General features: G+C 38.5%; 1 protein-coding gene across 2 annotated transcripts in view; it reads right to left on the bottom strand.

Moving 5' to 3' along the window:
* Positions 1-23,700, bottom strand: part of ADGRD1 (adhesion G protein-coupled receptor D1) — a 161,279-nt gene that overhangs the window by 8,994 nt on the left and 128,585 nt on the right. For both annotated transcript variants that reach the window (XM_030026639.2, XM_030026640.2), the window contains one exon: positions 21,680-21,771. In XM_030026639.2, the coding sequence (XP_029882499.1) occupies positions 21,680-21,771 (92 nt within the window). The remainder of the gene's footprint in view (positions 1-21,679; positions 21,772-23,700) is intronic.

Below are 23,700 nucleotides of genomic sequence, written 5' to 3'. Positions count from 1 at the left end.
GCTCAGCACCACAGTTGAGTCAAGACAACACAGTATTTCTCTTATAGAAAGTGGCTTGGGATTTTTAATCACCACAAATGGGAAGAAACGTGATGTACCTCTGCCAAATGCAAATCCTCTAACACGCTGGTATTATTCTGCTTTGTTCAGAGTTGATTTAGAGAAACGTATGTCAAATATTGAAATAGCATGTGTTTCTTGGAGGTCCCTACTGATATACATTCACTCTGCTTAGCTTGGAGGACTTGGCAGAATTTCAATAAAAGGTGGTATGACAGCTGAAAAGCTAATAGCACTGAGAAAATACGAGGGATTTTTTGTTTTGCCTTAATGAGTTATGTACAGGATGTTTGTTATAGCAGAAGACGGAAGGAAATTGTAGTATACCAGAGAATTAAATGATCATGGAAAGCTTTCTGCAGCAGCTGAATTCCAGATTTTATATAAAGAGTAAACAAAGGGAACCACAGAGAAAACAAAGGCATTGCGTTTAGAATTGTAAGATCGCAGTTAGGTCTCCTCAGTGTATTCATAGTCTTCTACATTAAGCACCAAAGAACTTTCTACAAGGAGCTTATTTCCTTCATCTGCAACAGGAATTATGGGCAGACAAACCTCACAGAGCACTCAGGACCCCATAGAAGAGGTATGGGCAGTACTTACATCTGTTTTCTGCTTTGATGTAAACATTGCTAATATCTCTCTCTGCAACTGAATACCACTCAGCCACTTCCAAGAAAGACAGGCACAACTGACGAAATTTAACTCACAAAGATTATTGTTCATTCCACACAATCGTCTTCTCCTTATGAAGCCCTCAGAACATCATCTCTGATTCATGCTAATGAATTGCTCTAAAGAGTTGTACTTTTGTGTCTGCATATAGCCTCTAATATTGACTTCAAGAGTATCGTAGTAAGAACCCTACAGAGTGTTTCTAGTGTAATCACAGAAAAAATAGGAAGACAACCAGATGACTCTATGGAAGCCCTTGCCACAGGATGCTATGGACATCTAAAAAGGATCCTATAAATTCACGGAAGATAGTTCTGTTGTGGATTGTTGAATGCGACAATTCAGATGCAGCCACTTGTGCAGGAAGTCCCTAGTCTTTTGTGTGCTGAAAGGTAGGAGTATGCATTCAGAGAAGAATCACTCTGTTTGACCTTTATAGTGGGGCTACAGGGTCGGATGGATCCCCAGCCCATCTGGTTTAATCCGAGATGGCAGTCCTTCTGTTCTTAGCCTAATCCATCTGGCTTTTTGATTAAAACAATAAACACCTCTACAGCTCATTTTCACATCAATTTGACTAGGTAGAGGCAGGTGTAAAATAGAGCGGGGCCAGGTGACCAATAATGGAGTTAATAAGTCAGCACTCACTTTTTCCCAGTAAGTGCTATACATCTAGTTCACAGCACCGGGCAACCCAAAAGCATTCATGATGTCTGTCCACTCTGTAATCACTCAAAAACCCCCTTGAATCCCACAGGACAAAACATTCTTGCTGTCAAAGCACTACTAACTCGACAGCCCGGTACAATTTTGCCTGTCAAAGATGAATAGATATCAAACCCTTGCACACCCAGGCACCACATTTTCAGTGACAGCTATCAGAGGACAAACTCTTCCTCCTGGGCAGCTGAGTACAATTTTGGTGGTACAAGACAGAAAGCACATAGAAGGGACCTGTCCACGTTTGAAACATCCTGAACCAACAAGGCAGATCTAATCCCCACTTACCACAGCACTTATAAACACTTACTTAACTCCTGTTGCAGCCCACGGGATTTAAGCACATGCTTACAATTAAATATGTGTTTAAAATATTTCAGTGAATTTAGTCTATGGTACAATTATAGATAAAGAAGCCAAGAGGGCAGTAAAGGGAACAGGGGTAGTGAGAAACTAAAGGTCAGTCCATGCTCACTAGAGCTACATTTTTTCAGAAATTAGCGGATTTCTACTTAGCTGGAAACCTATGCAATAGAGAAAGTTGTTTTAGGGAGATTAATGTTCTACCTATGCCTTTTACCCCCTTGTACAGATTAAAGTATAGGTTCAGGAGAGAAGTGCGTAGAGCTGCATGACAAGAGACCACTTGTAATTACAACAAACATAAAATAAATGAGAATTTTGTACAACACAATTCAATGAAGAAATCTTTTAATTAAACTTAGAGACAATACATCTTGTTCATTTCAGTGACCTGAGCACACACTTCGTTATATCCTTGATTAAAAGTGTATGTTGAAGAACTGCATAGGCTTCAGGTTTATAGGGAAATCTGGGGTGGGGAAGAATCTGGAATCTTTTTTTTTTTTTTCTTTTTTCTGTTTTGATTCATATCTTTATGTCCTTGGCCATGAATATTTCTGCACAATTGAATTTAATTCTGCAAAGAGTTTGTTCAGCCAGAAAATGAAGGAATACCTTAAAGCTTGAGCTCTCCTATTTAATTAAAAAAATGCATTGTAAAAGATACAATTTTAAAACAACAGACACAAGTTTATTTTCAGGAATCAAGGATGCTTTGGGGTTTTTTCTCTGTTAAGATTAAAGTTCATCACCTTAACTCTAACATAAGACGTGCTCCACTGGGGAGTAGCCAGCAGACCACCTCTAGCAATCGACTTTTGCAGAAAGACCTGTATAATCCTACAGAGCCCTTGTGCCTTCAGGAAAATGCATCTGTGCAAGGCTCGGGGCAGACTGGGGGGCAGGATACACGAACACCTGGAAGATGGATTAGGCACATTCAGATTCCATGATGGTTTAGATGTCCTCTCTAACCTGATACAGGAGGTCATTAGTATGCCCAACACAGCTACACTTGTAAAACTGTCCTCATTACAAACAACCCTTTTTTCTTTTTCTCTTTTGTTCTCACACTCTCAATTTTTATAAAATTTGCAGTTTGGAATATAATTTTCCCCAGTTGGTTTGTTGCCAAAAAATAAGTTTTTGTTATTTCTTTTTGAGGCAGAGAATAAAAAGCTTCATCTGTAATTTGTAGTTGGGGGCAGAATAGAGTTAGGTACTCAATTTCAATGTTTTCAAAATCATTCTTACAGTTTGGATTTTCAGGAGCCTTTAACATCACAAATGCCTGATATATTTTTAAAAATCATGTATTAATAAAGACTGCTCATTATTAAGCACAGGCTTCAGCACATGTGCAGCAGAAATACATAGCTAAAAATGAAAACAAAATACAGACGTGGGATTTTTCATGCAAATGTATTAATGATTCATGCACATCCATTTAGAAGAGCAGCCATGTGAGGGTGAAATTCATTTAAGACTATCTAAGGGTCAGCTCTGCATATGTATCACTTAAATCCCATTAAGTCTTTTTTTTTTTTGCCTAATTATTGCATAGCTTTCTATGCTTGTATGCTCTGAATTTCATCCTATGAAATTATTAGTTCAAGGTGTTTATAAGCTTTACTCACTGAGCAGAGGACTCAGCTCTATTATTCCTGGTCCTCTTTTATTTTATTCCACTTACCCCTCGCCTTCCCATCCTTATTTTATTTTGTCTTTGAAATTTAAAAAAGAAAAATACTAAATGTAAAATGCTGCGTCAGAACACCATTAAGGTGGTAAGGTTAAAAAATCTTAGAAATACAAAAGTTAATGTTCCACTAGGCACATTAATTCCGACACACTACACATTACTTTTTTTTATTCCCATTTTTCTTTGCTACGTGAATATTTTAGTAGATTAGTTCTAGTACACTAAGATATAAAGCATAATCAAATACATGTTGTTTTTGGAGAAGGAATACTTCATGACTTAAAAAAAAGTCACTACTGTTGCTTGAACTTTATATTGTCTATGAAATTGGTAACATGAAGAAGCAATACTTTGGGGCAGGAGCAAGTCTTTGCAGATATTAAGGTCCAGCCCCACCAGGACTTCATAAACCTTGCTAAGATCTTTCCTTGTCCTTGCATCCTAATGTGCCAGAAAATAGAATGGCTACTGCCTTATGAAGGACCCTCTAAATTTCTCCTGCATGCCTCTTCTTATCCTCTGGCCTTTGAAATTAAAGCAACCCAACAGCCTGTTTATCACATACACTTTTAAAAGCTCAGATATTGTTACTCTTCTGCAGTCTAATAGCATTAATTTTGGTGAGCTCTTTGTCTCTCTGCATCTATACACACTGAATAATCAGTCCTGGAATTAATTAATTAGGAACAAAGCAAAACCAGCACAAAAGTTTTCTTTTCTCCTTTCTATTGTTTCCTTTTGCCAATATATTTTTTTTTTAAAGTATGTACCTGTTATTACTTAGACAACTTCTGGAAAATACAAAAATATCTCAAGTCTGATTAAATTGGAATAGCCTTTGGGATATTACTAGCTGTACATAGCCTATCTATCAATTCAGTCTACTGTTAGGGTTGTTTCTCACACTGCCCCAACACTAGCAATCTCTTCAGCTGGGCTGCAGAGACATCTGAAGCACCACTTACCAAGAACCACTTTGGCATGACTTGATTTCATTCAGATTTGCATGGTTGTTCATTGCAAAAAGCAAGCAGCGATGAATTAGTACCGCACAGTGCCACATCCTCTGCCATCAGATCTGCAGAGGCTGCTCTGCAGACATTGCTGGTCCTTATAAATTCATATATCGTCCCACTCACCTGAGCACTTGTGTATGAATCCCATTGTCAGGGGGGCAGAGTGGAGTCCTTTGAAAATCCTTAGGAAATTTTTCTTCTTGCAAGAACAGCGTTAACTTTTTTCATTGTTAATCAAGCTGTCCACTTAACATGTACTCACCCTTTAAATCTCCTGTTGAAAAAAGTATTTTTCTTCCCTTTTCCTGTTCTTACAGTTTCATTCTAATTCCTGAGAAGTAAACCTTGCTCACCAGAAATCTTCCACTCCAAATTTCTTCAACTGGCTTTGTTTGGTTGCTTTTGTTTTAGCATTCACTTCAGTGCAGGATTTTGATATTTTCTGTGTATCTTGCTCAGTCAGAGACAGACTGTTAGTGTTTTACACCAGCTGAGATCCTGAAGTGTGCACTAATCAATCAGCAGAGGAAGGGAAGTTTTCTGAGTTGGATAATTATCATAGCTGTATTGAAGTCCCGGTGTGCAAGAAGTACAGGTTTTGGCACCTCTGAGATGTATTTTCATTATCAACACCATATAAAATCATTGCACTGTTACTGAAGTTACTAGGAACATTTTTCCAAGAGCAGGGTTGGGCCTTATAGTTTTATTATATTTGCAATTGGTTTCGAATGGCTCTACTCAACTGAGATTACTCCCTTCCCCTTATTTAATCTCTGCCCTTTTCTGCTATTGCCCTGAGCACACTGTCGATACCTTACACTGATGCAGAACGACTACACTGACAGCTACAAGAAAGAAATTTCACTGCTTGCAGAAAGAAAACTTTATTACTTCTGTGAAGGGGACCCCTAATTCACACATCAATTTTATTGGTTATATATGGAGCACTAACCCTTTTGAGGCTTCTGACATCCACTTTTCTGTCATGATGCCTGCTGAAGTAAGAACTAAATTCAGACCCATAAGCCAATATCATGTAATAATTGGAGGAAACACTGTCTAAAAAAGCAAAAATCCTTCACAACAATTCAGCAAAATTGTCACCTTGACAAATAGGCCTTTTAACTGAAATTTCTCTCTTGTTTCTTAAATTCTTCACTAGCCACTGTCAGCAATATCCTTTCTACTTTATACAAAAAATAAACACACCCCAAAAGCAATAACTAACATTTCAGACTAATGCTGGGACAAGTTGAATTTAGCTTCAGTTTCCCATTTGTTACAAGTAGTGTTCACTAACCTCGAAGCTGGAGAGCTGCTGGAAACCACAAGCAGCAATTCCGACTACAAATGAAAATGTTTTTCATTCAAGTTCAGCAGTGCTTCCAACAAACACCTTGTCTACGCCTTCTGACCAGCACTCAGGCTTTCATTCCTGCTGGTGTCTGAGGACTGGCAGTTCTTCTGACCATGGCATTCAGGAGTGCTGTGGGCTGCTGCTCACTTTGTTACCTGATTCTCCAAGGAGCAAAACCAATACTAAGCTATTTAGGTGCTGAGTTGCCACTGACATCAAATAGACAAGTGGAAGAATACTAATAACGACTCATCTTTTTTAGTGAACTAGGCAGTGAACAGCAATGAAAACATACACAGCAGTCTTCAGGGCTAGTCCAAAGCCACTGATTTCATTTGGAGCCTACAGGATCAAGCTCCCTTCCACTCCTCAATAAAAACCAACCAAGTCGCAGTAGAGTAATGCACTGTGGGTGGTAGAAGTAGCTCAGCAGAGTAGCCGAAGCACAGGCTTGAAAGTCAAATCCCTCAGGACCCCTTCTAACTTAGCAACCAATTTACTCCGTACATTGCATGTAAGTGACGTTGAGAGTAGGTGTTTGGGGGTTTTTTCAAAATGAAATTACTCTGATCTCTGCTAGACATCTTGATCTAAGGAGTGGAGCTCTTGTCTCAGAAAGGACAGACATGGATTTTAATTTCACTCCTGCCACTGAGCAGTAGCTCATGAACTCCTGCAAATATACATGCACCTTTTTCTCCTCCTACACTTTGTCTTGGCTATATAGACAATAAGGCTGATGGCACAAGGAATGTCTTTTAATTAGCATGTACACCATTCCTAGCCTAATCTTGGGTGATTTCTAGGCACAACTATAATAAATTACAAAAAAAAAACAACAAAAAAAAACCAAAAAAAAACCACAAACCCACTGGTAACTGCAGATGCCATTTCCCATTTTCCCAAATGTTATTTGCCCCTTCAAAGTGACATTGTGAAACTGAATAAGAAATACTTGCAGACATTTCAGATCATTGCTTTCCAGTGGGTGCCATTTATAATCCAGGGAAGGTGCTGCTAGTCAAAAGTATTGTAGTTATGAAAAAAAAAAAAAAAATCTATGCTGCAACAGCAACTAAATTCAGATTGATTTTTATCATGTGAGTGGGAAGGAGAGTGGCATTACTCCTTTTCTGTTATGCTCAGTGTACAATACCCAGCTCTCTCACCACAGACCCTCACAAGAAGTCAGATGCTGCCAAAGCAGTGCCACTTCTCATAAGTCTTCCCAAAAAGCTACAGCTGCCTTTAGTAGATACAACATTTGCCCAGAATATAGGAGGTCTGGGCTCAAATCACTCTTCTGCCTAAGGGATTGCAGTTCCCTTTTTTCCAGAAGAGCATTTTGACTCCCTGCTTGATGTTCATTCTTGCTTATTGAACCTGTTCAACAGACATTAAATAATTAAATATTCAGTGGGTCAGAGAGAGAAGATGTACTCCACAGATTAGTCGTAAGGCACTCTCCTGAGAGAGAAAAGTCCTACCTAAGCCTTGCTTTATTAACATTTCTTATTTTATATTAAATATTCAGTGGAGCAGGGACTGAAATCCAAGTCTCCCTTCAAACCCCCATCAAGCCTGACAAAGTAATGGCCATGACCAGAAATGGGGGTACCTTAAGAATTTTAATGTTGAGAAGGCAATTCCAGGGGCTAGCAGCATTAACTTTTGACTTCAGCACCTAACCAGGGATTTAGGAATCCATGCCTTGCTAAGGCATCCCACAGATCAAGTCCCATGTCACCTCCATCACTTCTTGATCCTAAAACTACAAAAGGAAAAAAACCTACTTCCTAAAGAAAGTAGTGAGTACTTAACTAAAACTTGTCCGTAATGCAAGCTATTAAAAGAATATAAAGAATTAAAACGTAATTTCCTTGAAAGCTGAATTTTCTGTGGTTACAGTTTTCCCAGGGGAACTGAATTTTCAGTGGGATTTTTCCATTCTCTTTCTAAAATTCCTTTCTCCAACATTTTTTGACACTAATTCTCTCATTGCACTGCTGCTGAGACAGCATTCTCTGCTTCTCAATCCCCAAGCCCAAGGTTAGAGCTAATTTTCCACTGAACTTTGCCATTGAGTCATCAAAGAAAATAACAACAGCTTATTCTCACAGTAGAAGAATGTCCCACATCTAACCAAGGACTATTAATAATTGGGTTTGGAAGAGGAGGTATAGTACCTGCACTGAAAGGCTTTTTACCACAGGATACCCAGTTGTATGTGAATTCATTCCCAAAAGACACCCAAAAGCTTCTCTGCTGTTAGTGAAGTTGTTGTTTTTAAAAGGTGATTGGGAGCTTTTGCTAGTGAATAGTCTTGTGTATTTGTGCTTTCATCATCAAAACACTGTGTCTCTCTGTTTCTTTTCATGCTCTGCTTCTATTGAAGCATCACTTGAACCTCAGGAACAGCCCCAGTGTAACAGAATATGTTTTCTCTTTTCCCATAGCAACCTCTAAAAGAACATGCAGTATAAATATTTCCAGATACACAATCAGTTAAGATCTGCTGAGTACCATCATAGGTGAACAATGATACAATCCTTTTGTGTACAATCCTTTATAATAAATTCACAATCAATGGTGCATTTCATTAAGATGCAGGTAGACTAAAGGGTTGACTGTTTGTTGCAGTCACATGTTAAATTTTTTGGAAGTCCAAAAAATGTGGCTGCTGAAAAAGTTTTTTGGGAGACTCCAGTAGTGGGTGACAGAACAAATTTCCCGGCAGTTGCTATTGACGACCACAGCTAGAAGCCAACATAATCACATTCTCAGAAAACCATGCGGAAAATGAAAGCAACGTAAAAGAAAAAGGAAAAGAACAAGCCCTGATCCTTACAATAGTGGAGATTTATGGATTTCTTGAACACAAACTGTTCACTTCCCTATTTCTCACAGTGTTTGGTTCTCCCTTAAAAGCTGATTCTGGAATTACTTTAAAGGACGTAAGAAGGGGGAAAAAAGACAAGAAAATATTACCCACTTCCACTTCAGGGGTTCTTTAATAGTCTCACAAAAGCAGATTGACTGGGAAGTCTGGAGGGATTAATTTGTTGTTTTAAAAAGAAAATAAATTACAATGTTCTAAAGGGTCAGGTCTTTTTATATAGCATGCTATTATTAAGCGTTGGTTTGTTTCCAAAGGTGGAACAGTCCTCTTGTTTTTTCAGTTTACACCTTACAGAGCAAGCACCAAAGAAAAGAGCAGCATTTTTTTCTCACAACCAGACAACAAAAACTATGGAGGAGGATTTGGTTTTATCCATATACAGTTAGCCATGAGCTAGTCCTGGGTTCAAAATGGTTATGGTATTATTTCTGTTCCTAGACCAGACAAAGGTACTAAATAATTAGTTGCCAAATATGACCATAAAGTTAGTTATAGGAGCAACATATTAATAGGACAATCTAACCTTGGCTGCTCTGGATGCACTGCATGTGTGAAAACAGATGTTCCTTCAGACTCCCCCCTTCTTCTAACGGGGACCTAGTGCCTAGCTCTGCTTTGGAGTCAGCCCAGGAGAAGGAATCTGTTACAACAGCTTATTCCCAGAAAACTCATTACCTGTCTCTTCCAAGGACAAGGCAATGAAAATGTCCCGAAGGGCTAGATCCTGCCTGTGGGTGCCAGATGGACCAGGCTAGATGTCATCTACTTCTTTTCTCCAACATTTGCACCTAATTATTTCTTCCACTACAGTCTCCATTGTTTTATCCATTTTCAAAGCTCCCAGTGCAGGACTTCTTCCAGCTCATGACAGCTTTCTGTATAGACTATCCCTAGGTATATCGTCTGTCTGAGGCATGAATCTACATTAGCCCAACACTTACTATTTTTAATTGGCTAAATCTCTGCAAGTCATCTTGAAACAATATACTGAAAATTAGTCTTATTGCGCTATTTACAGCCATCTGAATCCTTTTTATAGTTATTATATCATGCGGTGAAAATCTTTGCTTTCCCGGCAGTAAACCAAGATGACAGACCCAGTGCTAATAAAGAGGGATTGTCAAATTATGGAAGTTATGAAAAGGACCTCATATTGTTCGCTTTTCCTTACATAACAGGAGATTTGAGGGAAGAATTCACATGACTGGAATACTGATATGAAAGGGCACGGCTCGTTCAGAAAGGACACGCAGGGAAAAAGGAAGGGTATATCAAAAATGTAGACCTGCTCAGAGAGCCAGAAACTATAGGCAGGCAGACATTTCAAAAATCTCTGTGTAAAAATAAAGGCAAAGGAAGCAGGAACAGTATGGCAGTGTACATCTATTTTGGCTTGCCAGACCAGGAGGCTAATGTGATGGGGCCTTTTTTTTCCCTAAACATCTCAAGAGTTGTCCAAAGCGCAGGATTAGGTGTTAACATGGAGCTCGGTTCATTTAATTAATGATAATAATAATGAAATACTGTTTATGAAACTGTTTTTTTAAGACATAAACATGCAGCCAGTGATGCAACCCCACTACAATTTTTTTCCTTACTCTGGGATGTCAAACCAGGAATATCATATGTTAAAAATACGAAGTAGCCCATACTTTGTGTGCCATGCTGGTGATGTCTGAGCTGGAGCATCATTTGGGGGGTTGGGTATCAGATTTCAAGAAAAGTGTGGTTCTCTAGAAAGACTCTGGAGGCAAGCAACAAAAATGATTGCTAATCTAGAAAATGTGGCCTTTCAAAAACGGTACAGGTTTTCAGTATAAAGTTTGCAGGGGAAGAAAGAAACTGTTGTCTATGTGCACTGGAGAAGGACAGGCTGCTATTTGTCCTTTCTTAAACTGCCCTTGTAGAAATGTCAAGCTTTTTAAGAGAAGCCATTAGGAAAAAAAATTCTGAACTAGCTACACCCTGGAGAGACTCAAATTTCCATCCCCAGAGGCTTTTACCAGTATAAGTGATTGTGTTTTACACACAATTCAAGATGGTCAAGAGCAATTACACAGCCAGTTTCCACTGTTCAGCTGACAAGTGGCAATGAACTTCATAGCTTGGTAGTTCTGTATGCCTGGGAACACCCAGAAAAAGCAGCCTCACAGAGACAGGGTTTATTGGAAATCTGTAGTTTTGGCAAATATTTCTGGCTCTTAGCTTAAAGTCAGTGGGGCTCCTGGTTTAATTTAAGATGACAAAGTAACAATCACATAAACCCATGCACAAAATTTCTGTGGAATAACATTCATCCCCTGAGGAGCTGAACTCTGAAAATGATCTCTTGACCTAACCAGTCTCAGTGACCCTTAATTATGCAATGATATCAACAGAAAGATCATTCTCCCATTTCCATGGCAACGGTACCACTGAATAGCAAAGCTATCAAGGTCAGGCATATAAACTGAGAAAGAAAAGTAATTTTCTGTGTAATGGTTCATACGAGCTTTAACTGCAGTAGTGGCAAATAAATAGCCGTATACTTGCTTGATCGCCTGTCTCAAATGTACATAAGGGAAAAAAAAGAATTGCTGAAGTACAACTACAATCACGCTGCCTTGCTGTCTGGTTTCTAAAAACTGCTAGTGACTGCTGCTTTGGAGGATAACACAAACTGCAGAAAAGCATTCAGCTATGCAATGCTGTAATGTGAGGAACCTGATTTCTTATTAAGCTGGCATTAAAGAAGCCAGGCAACATACGTTTTTTATTGTGTTTATCAAAGTTAATGTCATAGCTGATGCTGTATTACTTGCAGAAAAGCCCAGTCAGAAAAGTTAAAAAAAACCCGTTTTCTAATTTGTCAAAATCAAAATGTTTTGCTAACTGGTTTGATTCCTGCCTTCTCCCAAGGACCTGCTTGCAATGGAAAATATGGAAAAATCTGCGTACTTCCCTGCTAACCTCCTTACAGCATCCAGGCTCTGTCGTGCCAGGCTCCGGTCCCCTCCTCTTTTCCCCCCTCACTCCTTTGCAATATTTGAGAGGTCTCCAGGAGCAGGAGGTTTGCAGGCTGCCAGCCAGCTGTCTCGTGGGGTGCGGGCTGGCCTTGGAGGGAGATGGCTGCTGGGGAGCTGCCCCAACACCAGCACTCATATCTGAGGCTCTTTTGGCTTTTTGGAACCATCTCAAGCCCTTTGCTTTAGTAAGATGCGGCAGTATTGGGTACGGTTGTGGTTCCATGTACATTATGAAAATGAAAAATAGACTCTGTGGTCAATTATTTTTTTAATTTCTGAGCTGAGGATTTGCTGATTCTCTTGTTCTGTACAGCGGGCTCAGACAATAGCTCACGACAAGCTCCTTTATGCGGCTCCATACATATTTATCCCTGTCTTATTGCCACTTACTTTTTTGAACAAGTCATCTGAATCGTTACCATCTCTACTCACATGAGAACACCCAAGGCTTCTCTGTTCTGTTACTGTATTTGGATATTCCCTAGTTTTTTAATATCTTTATTAAAATAAGGCAAGTAACTTGGAAGGGTGGCTGGACAGGCTACGTGAGACTCACTGGGGATAATACACACAGTAGAGTTAAAGAACATGGCTCTTCATGGGTGATGACAGCATCTCACTTCGAAAATCTCACTATCCCTGACATCCTCATGCTTTCAATTATCATCTGACTTAACTGCCTTTTTGATTATTTCTAATATTGTTCCAAAAGAAAAGTGCTTTTTATTCAGTTTCTTTCACTAAAATATATGTTTCTGCCTCACATCTTTTTCAAATGAAAAGAATTGGGAATAATTTCCAATTTCTATTTCCAAAACACATGTAACATATCTATAGGTAATGACATTTTATTACTTACCTGAAGATAGTATCTAAAAGTTTAAAACGACTTTTGATTCTAAAATAGGACCTTTTCTTTATTGCAATTACCCATATTTTTCATTTATTTAATTTTATTTTGAGAGAGCGTTGTCGGGAAAATATGTAAATCACACTTAGCTAAGAGCTGTGTCAGACTGGGTAGTGATTTACAAGGTTGCCTAGAGCTCTGCACAAGGTGCATGTTTAAATAAGCATTTACTTTATGTGCTGGCATAACTATAATATTTGTCTTATTATTCTGCATAAAGCTGACATAGAGTTCTAGGATTATAAATTGGACCGAGGATGTAAATGCAGCAGTTCAAGCAAACTCTTGAAGTTATTGCTGTTCCCAGTGAATTGTACCATTTCATGATGAACGACCAGCATTTAATTGTTACTCTGGTACCAGGCATAAAGCTATGACTCACAACATTGTCTTCTTCCTACCAGTATTTTCATGGCTTAAAATCAGATATTAAAAGATTGAAGCCTAGAAACAACTAGGACATTTTTAAAACAAAAGAATGCGAACTCCAAAGCTGGTTTTCACTGTAGATTTTCAAAAGCTGAAACTATCTGTTGTTATAATTCTAAAGTAAAGAAGACATGCTTTAGTTAGACAGCTTTGGCGGGGGCAGAGAGGGAGGCGAGACCACACCTGCATTGTTCCCATATGTCACCATATCATATCACTAACAGCATCTTTGACCCGACTCCTGTGTATGCTGGCACCTTGTATACCACAGAAGACTCATCTGGAATGATCCAACTTTAGGCATGGGGCCAGTAGAGAGTTTTGTTCTCATTAAATGCTGTATAAATCCTGATGTGACTTAAGGAGGCCCCGTGTCAATGTATTGCACCCTCAAGCTCCTGCAGAGAACAGCTTTCACCTGCGGCGACCGCTCTTAGTGTCTATCAGGGACTGATAAGGTGGAATCAAGAAATTGATTCAACCATAGATCAATAAGCACAACATAGGTTTCTAGCCATTGAAGATGAGAAATAGCTGAAGGGTGGCTTGGTATGGCCCCTTCTCTCATAACCTTCCCTTCCATTGCAGACTGTGTTGTGCTCACAGCAAGGTTTCATCATAGGGATTTAATAACCAAGTTTTAATAAACCTCATTCTATCCTGATATTCAGATACAAAACCAAACATGCTTAAGCACCTCTAATGAAAAGTATTATGTCTTTATACTCAGAAAATCCAGCACCTCTTACATATCAAGTTTTCCTGGTATATTTTGTACCTGTATGTTGTGTCTTACTGCTCTTCCTAACACAAGAAATAGGCACATGAGTATCAGAGCTGCTTGTTCCTTTGGAGCCCACAATCAAAAAGCTCTGATCACCCTTGAGCAGTACATCCTGTTTAAGGAGAAATGACAGATGGAAAATAATTCCCACAAAGGACAATTTTGGCTTAGAAGGAGAAAACCAAGAAAAAAATAAGCCGTGGAAAGGCTCACAATGTCATCTTGTCCAGCTTAGCCATGAGACAGGATCAGTTGTGGCTCCTGACACCAGAATTAGCCATGACAGACATTGGTGCAACCACTTCTGAAAACAGCTCAAAACCAAAAGCTCAGCAGCTCTCCAGGTGATCAAGTCCGTTGCTTTGCAACTCCCCTCCCACTATTGGAAGCTTAAAGATATTTGATTTTTTCATCAGCTTAACCCTATTATTATTTGTCCCTTTTTCTGTGGTTTTGCAGAGTAGCTTCCTCTCTGCAGCTATGTTTTACATACTTTTAAGCTTTTATTACTCCTCCCAAAATGTGCCTGAAATGCGCCTGAAAAATCACAGCGTGGCCTGGAACCTTTCTCCAGTGCTATGACTCTTACCATCTGTAGTAAAGAAAGCACTGCCATTACTGTCATTATGGTTCCTAAAAGATTAGCACTTCCTCATTAATACTCTCTTTGGCAACATTCAAACCCATGTATTTTTAGTCTAAAACTCTGAGTCTATAGAGATACCCAATAACGAGATACCCAAACTGCATTTGTATTTGTCATATTCAATGAGCCAAAAATTTAATTAGGTTGAAGACATTATCATTGGCAGTAGCACTTCAGCTCACTAATTGCCATTGCTTAATACTTTCATTTTAATTATTTCCTTTATTGCCAGTCAACTCTCCTCCTTCCAAGAGTTTCCATGAGGTACATCACTCATGCTGTTTGAAGCCATGTTCAATGAACATGATTCCTTACACACAATTAGAAATTGTCAAGAAAAGGAATTGCTGAAAGCAGATTTGGCCTGCCACGCTGCTCTAACTGATGGCTCTCCTTCAGCAAATAGGAGAAGATCTTTTCTTTTCCAACAGAGCACACAAAAGCAGGGGCTCCATTTCTCAGAGTGTTGCACTGCAGCATCTGCCACCAAGAAAGGCCCAGAAAGGATTTTCTAGTGCTATGGATTTTGAATCCCCGTAGACGTTCAGAAGAGTTTGCAGACTGTAACTTGCTCCTCACACCTCTTGGAAGGGGAATTAAAAAAAAAAAGAAATTCTCTAATGGTATCACAAAGGGGTGGAAGTTAGTTATGGAGGAAGATTATGGTATCTCATTTGGCAGGAGATCTCTCACAGGAGCTTCAAGTGCCACGATTGACAAGTATGCTTTGTGAAAATGAACAGCCGCAAATAATCCTTAGAAAGAGAAGGTTTTGGACACCAAATGACATCAAACAGGAATGGAATCACAAGAACAGAATGCAACAAATACACAGTATCTTGCAGAACAATGCTTGACGTTAAAATCACCAAAGCTATCAGCACTAAGTCGGAGGATTGATATCCGAGACAAAAGGTGACTGGGCTGAAAGGCAGGCGGTATGTTTATAAACAAAGTAAAATACTGATGCAGAGTCATGGCATGGAACAGATCATTGATTAAACGGATGAGCAATTTGCCACAGTACATTCGATGTGCTGCAGGAATATAATGGATGGCTTTGCAAAGTGCTTTGGAATGGTCAATTATACGGTTAAACCATACAGATGTCTGCAGCATCATGACCTGTTGGAGAACAACCCTCTTGTATTCCTATCTGTCAAAGGGAATATCTTTCTGTACAGCTTTTTTTTTTTTTTCAAATAACCAAAGTAAGGAATGGGTTTGCATTAAACCTACATACTGTTTTCAGTTTTATGCAAAGTGCTTTATGCTATATTAAAAAATGCGGAATGAACTAACACAAAAGCTTACATGACTTGCTTGCCCTGCTGAGCTTCCCTTGAAGCCCTGTTTTGCTCCCATGCACTGCAGCTACTGCCATTTTTTCCAATTTTCAGTCATTAATTTAACTAAACAGAAAAAATGTTTTTCCTACACTCAATAGAGAACTAAGAGGCTGTTTTATTATTTTACTGAGTGAACACTGAGCTTTGAGGGATGAAGGAAATGAGTAAAATGAAAGAAAGAATGGGGTAAAAAGCTAAGAAATATTTCTAATTTTGTCGTAATTGCTTTCTCCGTGGACGATTATGATAGCTATCACTTCTGGTTCACCAGCTTCTGAAGTGTACACTTTATCAAAAAGATAGAGATTTTTTCCAACTCATTGGACCACTTCAGAACAAGCGTGAGAAAGTATTCAATAAGAGTTGGACTTGGCAATTTATTCAAGAAAAGTTAATGAAACTGTCTCTTCTGGACAATACAATGCAAAAGTGAACTAGATGGGAAAGCGCAGTGGTATGGCTAAGTATGGTACCTTTGTTTCTAGACTAAAACTACTACTCCTGCAACAGAGACATGCTTTGCATTTCTTCCTCTACTACGATTATTAGTGTTAGTGCAAAACTAAGTTCTTTGAAAATTGTAGTAAACTTTAACCCTTGTAATCCAGGAGCCAGGTAACTCATGTAATCAAAGGACTACCTGTGACAGACTTAATCAGGGAAGAGTTCTCCCCATGGGTAATGAAATGTGCTCATTTCTAAAACACTCACGTTAGATATCTTTTCTCACTGTAACAGAGAAGTAACTTCCCAAGTAAACACAGCAGTCAGACTTTGAAGGGGTAGAGTAGCAAGAAAAAAGCTATTTAGGTCCTAATAAGAGTTAATGAATGCACTGAGTGGAATTAAGACTTTACATGCAGCAGAAATAAGTAAGAAAAAGAGTTCAAATTGTCCATAACTCAGAAATGTAATCATGTGCTTTTTCAAGCACATGAGCAATTCCATTAAACTAATCTGCTTTAATTGCATTAAGCTTAGAGAGACTACTCATATGCTTAAACTCAAACATATGATTAATTATTTGCCTAAAAGAGGGCCCAGTCAAGAATGGATAATGCAAACAAATGTTGTATGTATGCATTTAAATGTTTCAAGGTATTTGATTCAGCATTCGATAAACTAAAACATTCAAATTAGCTTTTTGGTGGAAAATCTGTTCCCTGGATGCAAAACATTCTCAGAAAGCACCATGTGAATTATTACACAAAATTATTATTTTGATAGTCAATAGCTAATCGCCTAATAAAAGATTCAAATATAATCAATCACAACTAAGTGAAACAGCTCATATTCTATGCATGTGTTCAATATGTTTCAGAAAACAATACAAAAAGCATGTTCTTAAGTAAATTCAAGTAGTAAATAGGGGCTGATAATAATTCTTTGCTCAGCTCTTACCAGTAAACTGCTCTCGCAGAATTAAAGTTCCAGACGCTAAAAAAGTGACCATTTTCACACACACACAAAAATTCCTACAATGACCAAATACTTACTGTTCAGACTGTCACAGGAATCTATTATGCATTAATTAGCATCTCTGATCATATACTGATTAATTAATTATAGTCATCTTGCCTTAAATTATTGGGTATTTTGCAGTTTATGTATCATATAAACATACCCTTTTATGCTGCTGCTTCAGTTTATCCTATCTCTTATTTTAGGGATGCTATTATTATTTGCTTTAAACAAACTAACAGACAGACACGTCCACACCAGTATGTCTGAAACTAGAATAAAATGTTCAGCAAGATGCTGTCTGATATCTCTATTGTGACAAGCAACATCTGAACCTGAAGAAGTCAATCAGCCCATAATGTACTGCACTTTATACTGAGCGAAATGTGGATGGGGAAGATGAATAGTTAATTACTTTTATGATAAAAAAGGAATTTTGTTCACAACTTTCTGTTCTATTTTGCCCTTTAAACATGAAGTTCAATGGATGCTGCCTTCAGAGCACTGGCTCACCCTGATACATACTCTGTACTCACATTTGAGTCAGCATTTGAGAGGACCTGTTGCATATGGAAAATCAGGAACAATTCTAAATAATTACATCAGTTTATTGCTGTCTGTTGCCAAGGGAAACAAGCCTTGTTGGTAATACCCACTTGCATTGCCAAGTAACTTAATCTTTAGGGAAACTAAATACGCTCCAGTACTAGCACTTCTTTAACAATAAATATCCTTTCAAACTGATATCATCATGGCTCATAACTGCAACTTTGTTCTGACAATTTCCTAAGGTAATCTCTGCTCAGTTATGTGTTGATGCCTAGGAGGTGTGAGTTATCACACCTGGATTGAGACATGCACAGAGATGGTATCTGAGTACCAGCTGGGCAGTCGAGGCTACCCTCACGGTTACTGAGGAGAAATCAGAACTTTTAAGGCAAGTGAGATGAACACTTAACAGACAAGATCAACTGCATGGTCGAAGCACCCATTTCTCCATGGATCAGGAGTCCAGGTGGAGGTGGTGTCAGCTTTTCTGAGCTCTAAAGTTAGGGGAGATGAACCCAGGTCAGGTGGCGTCCCATCCAGGCTGCCAGCAGAAATGGAAGTAAGTCCTTGTCAGCGTGATTAAACTTTTCCTTTGGCAGCAAAGCCTGGCAAGAGGCAAGCCTGATGACAAGCCTGTTTTGTAAAACCTGTAGGCTGGGATGTTCAGACTACAATGGCTGTTCGTATTTGAACTCATCAACAGCTGCAAGTGTGAGGCCTCTCAGTCAGGTGCTTAAAGGCAGATATAAATATTGGCCTGAGTTACCAAGGAAAGGCAAGCTGGCGCTGCAACCTCCCTCACGCTTCTGCCACAGGCACTTTTGTCTTTCTCCAGCCACTTTTCCTATGCCTTTCAGTTCATTATCACTTGCAAACTTCGAAACCCTGCTCTTTAAGTGCTATCATCCAAATTGTTGCAGACAGCAACTTACTGTTTCTCATTGCGCTTTCCACTTAAATTTCATTCCAGCTTGAAAAGACAGCACTGAAATCCCTCTTTTTTTCCCCTCTCAAGTTTATTGGATTGAGCAGGCTTGCCCTCCATGGCTCCTTGCACTGCAGTTCTCATTTTCTGTCTTTGGCTTTCTGAAACCATGAATGCAGCCCTAAAAAACCCACTTCTGCCTTATGTACCACTTCACTGCAGCAAACAACTGCAACATGGTGACCAAGTGCTTTCTTGTCTCACCAAAATCAAGTTGTGCCATTTTAATTCAGCTGTGTTTCTAAGCAGCGCTTGACAAATTCTTTCTAACAGATTGCAGTTTCCACCATAGCTAATATCAAACGAACTGCACTATTCAGACGGATGCCTGACAGGCCCTCCATTTAAGGCTCATATTACGCAAAGCATTTTGCAGTCATCAGTGATTCCTTCTTAAGCCAACTGAACTTGTTGATTCAAAACCTACCTTGTGGTACTTGCTGACAGTGACTTGACAGAAACTACAGAGCTTATTGCATTTTTCTGATTTCTCTGGGCTCTCTGTTACTGATTTGTTTTGCTGTGCTTATCCACTCTCACATGTTAACAACCTCTAATCAACACCTAGGATCCTTTAGTGGTTGGAGGCATGTTTTTTTCACTGTGATAACCACTTCCCGTGCAGCTGTCAGAACAGAACTCTCTTTTACTTGTTCTCTTCTTTTTTTTGGAAAACAGTAACATGGACAGAATGATTTCACAGTAGACATATAAATTTCTTACCTGTATAAGGAATACTGATGGCAAGAAAATGAAATCCAGTGTTATAAAGGCCTTATATTTCTCTTTTTTCCAACAGACCAGCTGCTTTCTCCATGACATCCTCCGTACATGAAACTCTATTGCATCATGCCTCACTGCTATGTTGAATCAGGGTATAAATACTCTCTAAGATCTGACTTGGACAGCTATTTATGCCCTTCTCATTTCAAATTTCTTCTGAGGACCCATTTCTGCAATGATATCTACAGAAAAGGATCTATTCTGTATGTTCTATTTACCTTCAATTATATTTTATTGAATTAATTTCATTCTATGAGGAAAGCTGTTCTATCAGAGCATATTTCTGCTTAACCAATAATTTAACAATTGAATGCTTCCAGATATATCTTCCATTGATTATCATTTTTTTCCACTACCATCACTTTTGTTAGGTCAAATCCTAAAATTGTGTTGTAAAAATTACTTGGCACATGGAGCATCTCTTAGCCAGGGTGTCTGGAGAAGTCACATTTTCAGTACAGAGCTCCACCATTCCAAATCTACAGCTGATAATATTTGAACTAAGAACATATAATCCTGATTAAATGGATTTCACCTTATTCCTAGACCAATGATTCATAAATTGTTTTACTTATGTACACACACATAGTTTTCTTTTAAAAAATTAATTTATATTAGTGTGCAGGGTACAGTGTGTATTGAATCAATTTTTTGTAATAGAAGTAAGGAAATATCTAAGTACATAGAGCAATCTGTGTAGCTCCTCTTCTACTTATGGAGGTTGTTCCTTTGCCTTCATAATTCTAATAGTGTATACAAATTGGCATTGACAATATACAGTTATTTGCTTCCTAATGTTCTGTATTTCCTTTGTATTTCTGACGGTCACAGGGACACAGCCAAACCTGAAACAGTTATTTTAAATTCCCAGTCTTTTCATTTCACTACAATGTAATTGTCTTATAGATTTTTGTGTAGACTTATTTACTGGTTTTTCTTTTCCTGTTGGATAAGTATACGATAACTAAACTAACTTCAATTAGGTGACTGTCACCAATATTTAAAACTTAATGGCATTTTAAAAATTACATAAGTAATCCAAGCATAAAAATTACTCTTTATAGTACCATTTCAGAGCAGTGACACCAAATCCTTATCATACAATAGGCTGTGACTCAGAAACATTAAACACAAACCATCATCACGTTTTTCTTCTACCTAAGTTTCATATTCCTTGAGTTGTACAACAGTGTCCTTTTTACATTTGGACTAAAGCATCTTTAGGAAATACAAAATGGAATATTCAGCATCTTATTTTAAACTCAGTATATTAAATTATCTTCTTAGCTACCCATATGTATTCCTATAGATTTTAGAAATCAGAATTTGTCCTTGTGTATTCAGATGTAGTGATGTGTCTACCTTACATTTCCCCTCCAGCCTTGCTGGCACAGCATTTTAAAGACGATACACTCTTAGAGAGGCCACCATCCCAAGAGTCTCAAGGCTCCTTCATATAAAGACCCGCTTGAATTTAAGCACACATTTAAATCCGACATAAGTCTCTGTGCTTTGCGGTATCAAGAGAGTCTTAAAGATAAGCATATGCCTAAATATTATGCTGAACTGGGGCTAGAAACAAGGTTTATCCTCTGAAGGAGCAGAATAGTTGCAATACCCCAGTACAGATTAATGATGCTCTGTGAGGTGTATCTTTGAATATAGCAGGAAGAGGAAAGTCTCCATTAATAGAAGGGAAAATCATGAATCAGCAAATGCTGGAGACTGTAATAAGTAGGAAAACACTTTAGTTCATGCTGAGCCGCAGGTTTCATCCTGTGCAGCATTTGGCTTTCATAAAATATAGGTTAACTGGCTGCATTCAAGAGAATGGTATGCTACCTTTACCATTATTTGCTTTTTATTAAAGAGGAATGAGATCGGTGTTCTGGGAGAAGTCCATGATACATATCTCTATGATACAATGTTGCTAGTGTGATATTATTAACTTGTTATAATATAATTTGGATGAGAAAAACTTACTTGAAGGCATTGGCATCTCCGTGGACCTTATAGTTGTCTGCACTGATTCTTGAGATAACTCTTGTGACAGCAATGAGAATACCAATATTGACCTGAAAGAGAAGGAACAAGACTTGGTCAGAAAAGTAAGTACTGACCGCGTCAGAGGTGCAAACTGCCCTAGGAGTTTATTGTACAAGTACAACAGAAAATAGGAACTTTGTGTGTTGTATGTATTCAGCAACAGAGGTTTCCAATTTTGTACTGGTATAGTTTGACCCTTGTCAATGGATTTCCCTCTTTGCACAGTGGGTAGTTCTTGCTCGTGCTTTCTTTCCTTCAGGAACAATCCTTGCCTGTTTCAGATAAGGCTCGATTGATACATTGCTTCAAAGCTAAAGAAGTGCTCAGGATCCCTACTGTACAAATAAATACCCTAATAATCTACTACCAGCTGACAAATTAGGCAAGAACTTCAGTGAACAGGGACATGTGTCTGCGTGCTCTTTGTTTTTGTGATTGCATGTTGCGCGGACTTCAGAAAGCACCTTTCCTGCCAGACTTCACAGTGTACAATTCCTGTTTCTCACCAAAGTCTGCTTGCAATTTAAGCACAAGATTATTCTAAAACAGCAATGAGGAAAATATGTTAAGCCTGAACTCTGCTTTTCAAAAGCCCTGCTCTTTTTGATGTCAGGCCCAGCAGAAACATCAATGAAATGAAAAGAACTCCCACCAGAAAAGTAGGAAATCTTGAAAAGACTAACATTGAAAATGTCCTAACAAAAGAGAGTTTGCTCTCGAGTCACAGGTGAAGAAAGAAGGAAATCTTTATCACTTAAAGGATATGTGGCAAAGATTGTCTTGCTGTGCAAAGACGTTGGGTTTAAAGGAAAAAAAAAAAAAAAAGAGAAAGAGGAAAAAAAAAAGAAAGAGAAAGAGGAAGAGGAGAGAATGTGAAGGTGAAACCCTCATTTCCCCCTTCCTGTCCAAAGTTACACATCAGCTACAAAGCTGATATTTAGCATCAAGTTAAGAACAAGGGCAGAACAAAACTATCCTGAACTACAGAACAAGAACAAAGAGAAGACTTCAAATTAGTGCTGTTGCTCAGTTAAAATTCAATAATCATACTCTATTTTGACATCAATATTCTAATTCTGAGGATGAGAGAGTGAATTAAAGAATGTTTTACTTTGATGATAATTATTTCCTTGGTATTTTTCAAACCTTCTGACCACTCTTTTAATTTTAGATTTCCAAGGGCAGACCATCACCCAGTGTAAAGTAGGAGTATGGCTGTTATAGTTCATTTCTGCCACGGCTTTTTAGCCCGTCCAAAGAATACCCTGTGGAATCTGACAGCTTTTCAATTACAAGTGTACTCGTTGTTCAATCAGCTTTACAGAGACGAATAACAGGTGAAATTCAATGGTCTTGGGACCATTTTTCCTGTTCCCACCAAATCATATTTTGTAAATAACTTTTACAAATTCTTAGAGGTGGTAACGAGCATTTTTGAGAAACCCATTTATATGCTAAATATACATATTGACTGAAGCAGCAAACAATGAACATCAACAAATTACACTTTCTCCTCTCTTTCTCTCTTCTCCTCCAAACTCTCCAATTTTCTGCTGCATGTCCACCAAATGATCATCATCATTACTCCAGTTTTTCATGGGAATTACACAGAAAATGCCTCTCTGTACCCTTAACTTCTTTCCTGACACATTATCTTTCAGCAGCCTTTTTTAGTCTTTTATCCAAAATACCAGTCTCCCCTTTTGACACTTCCTCGTGGATGTCTCACTGACAGTTCACGTTCATCCTGGCACAGTTGCTCCATGATCCCTTTTTCTGATGACTGCAGACAACAGCACACTCCTGCCAGCCTCACAAACGCTTAACCCTAAAGCTTTCTTCCATTCCTAATTCTTTTTAGACACACCTAGATTTTGCTTTCTGCACAGCATTTTTAAAAATATGCAGATTATGCCTAAATAACGTGTATTAAAATACTCCCCCCAAAAATCCAATGA

Source organism: Aquila chrysaetos, chromosome 9 (genome assembly GCF_900496995.4).
Source record: "Aquila chrysaetos chrysaetos chromosome 9, bAquChr1.4, whole genome shotgun sequence".
NCBI lineage: Eukaryota > Metazoa > Chordata > Aves > Accipitriformes > Accipitridae > Aquila > Aquila chrysaetos.
The sequence above is the reverse complement of the archived record's forward strand: the minus strand, read 5'-3'. Positions and strand labels throughout refer to the sequence as shown.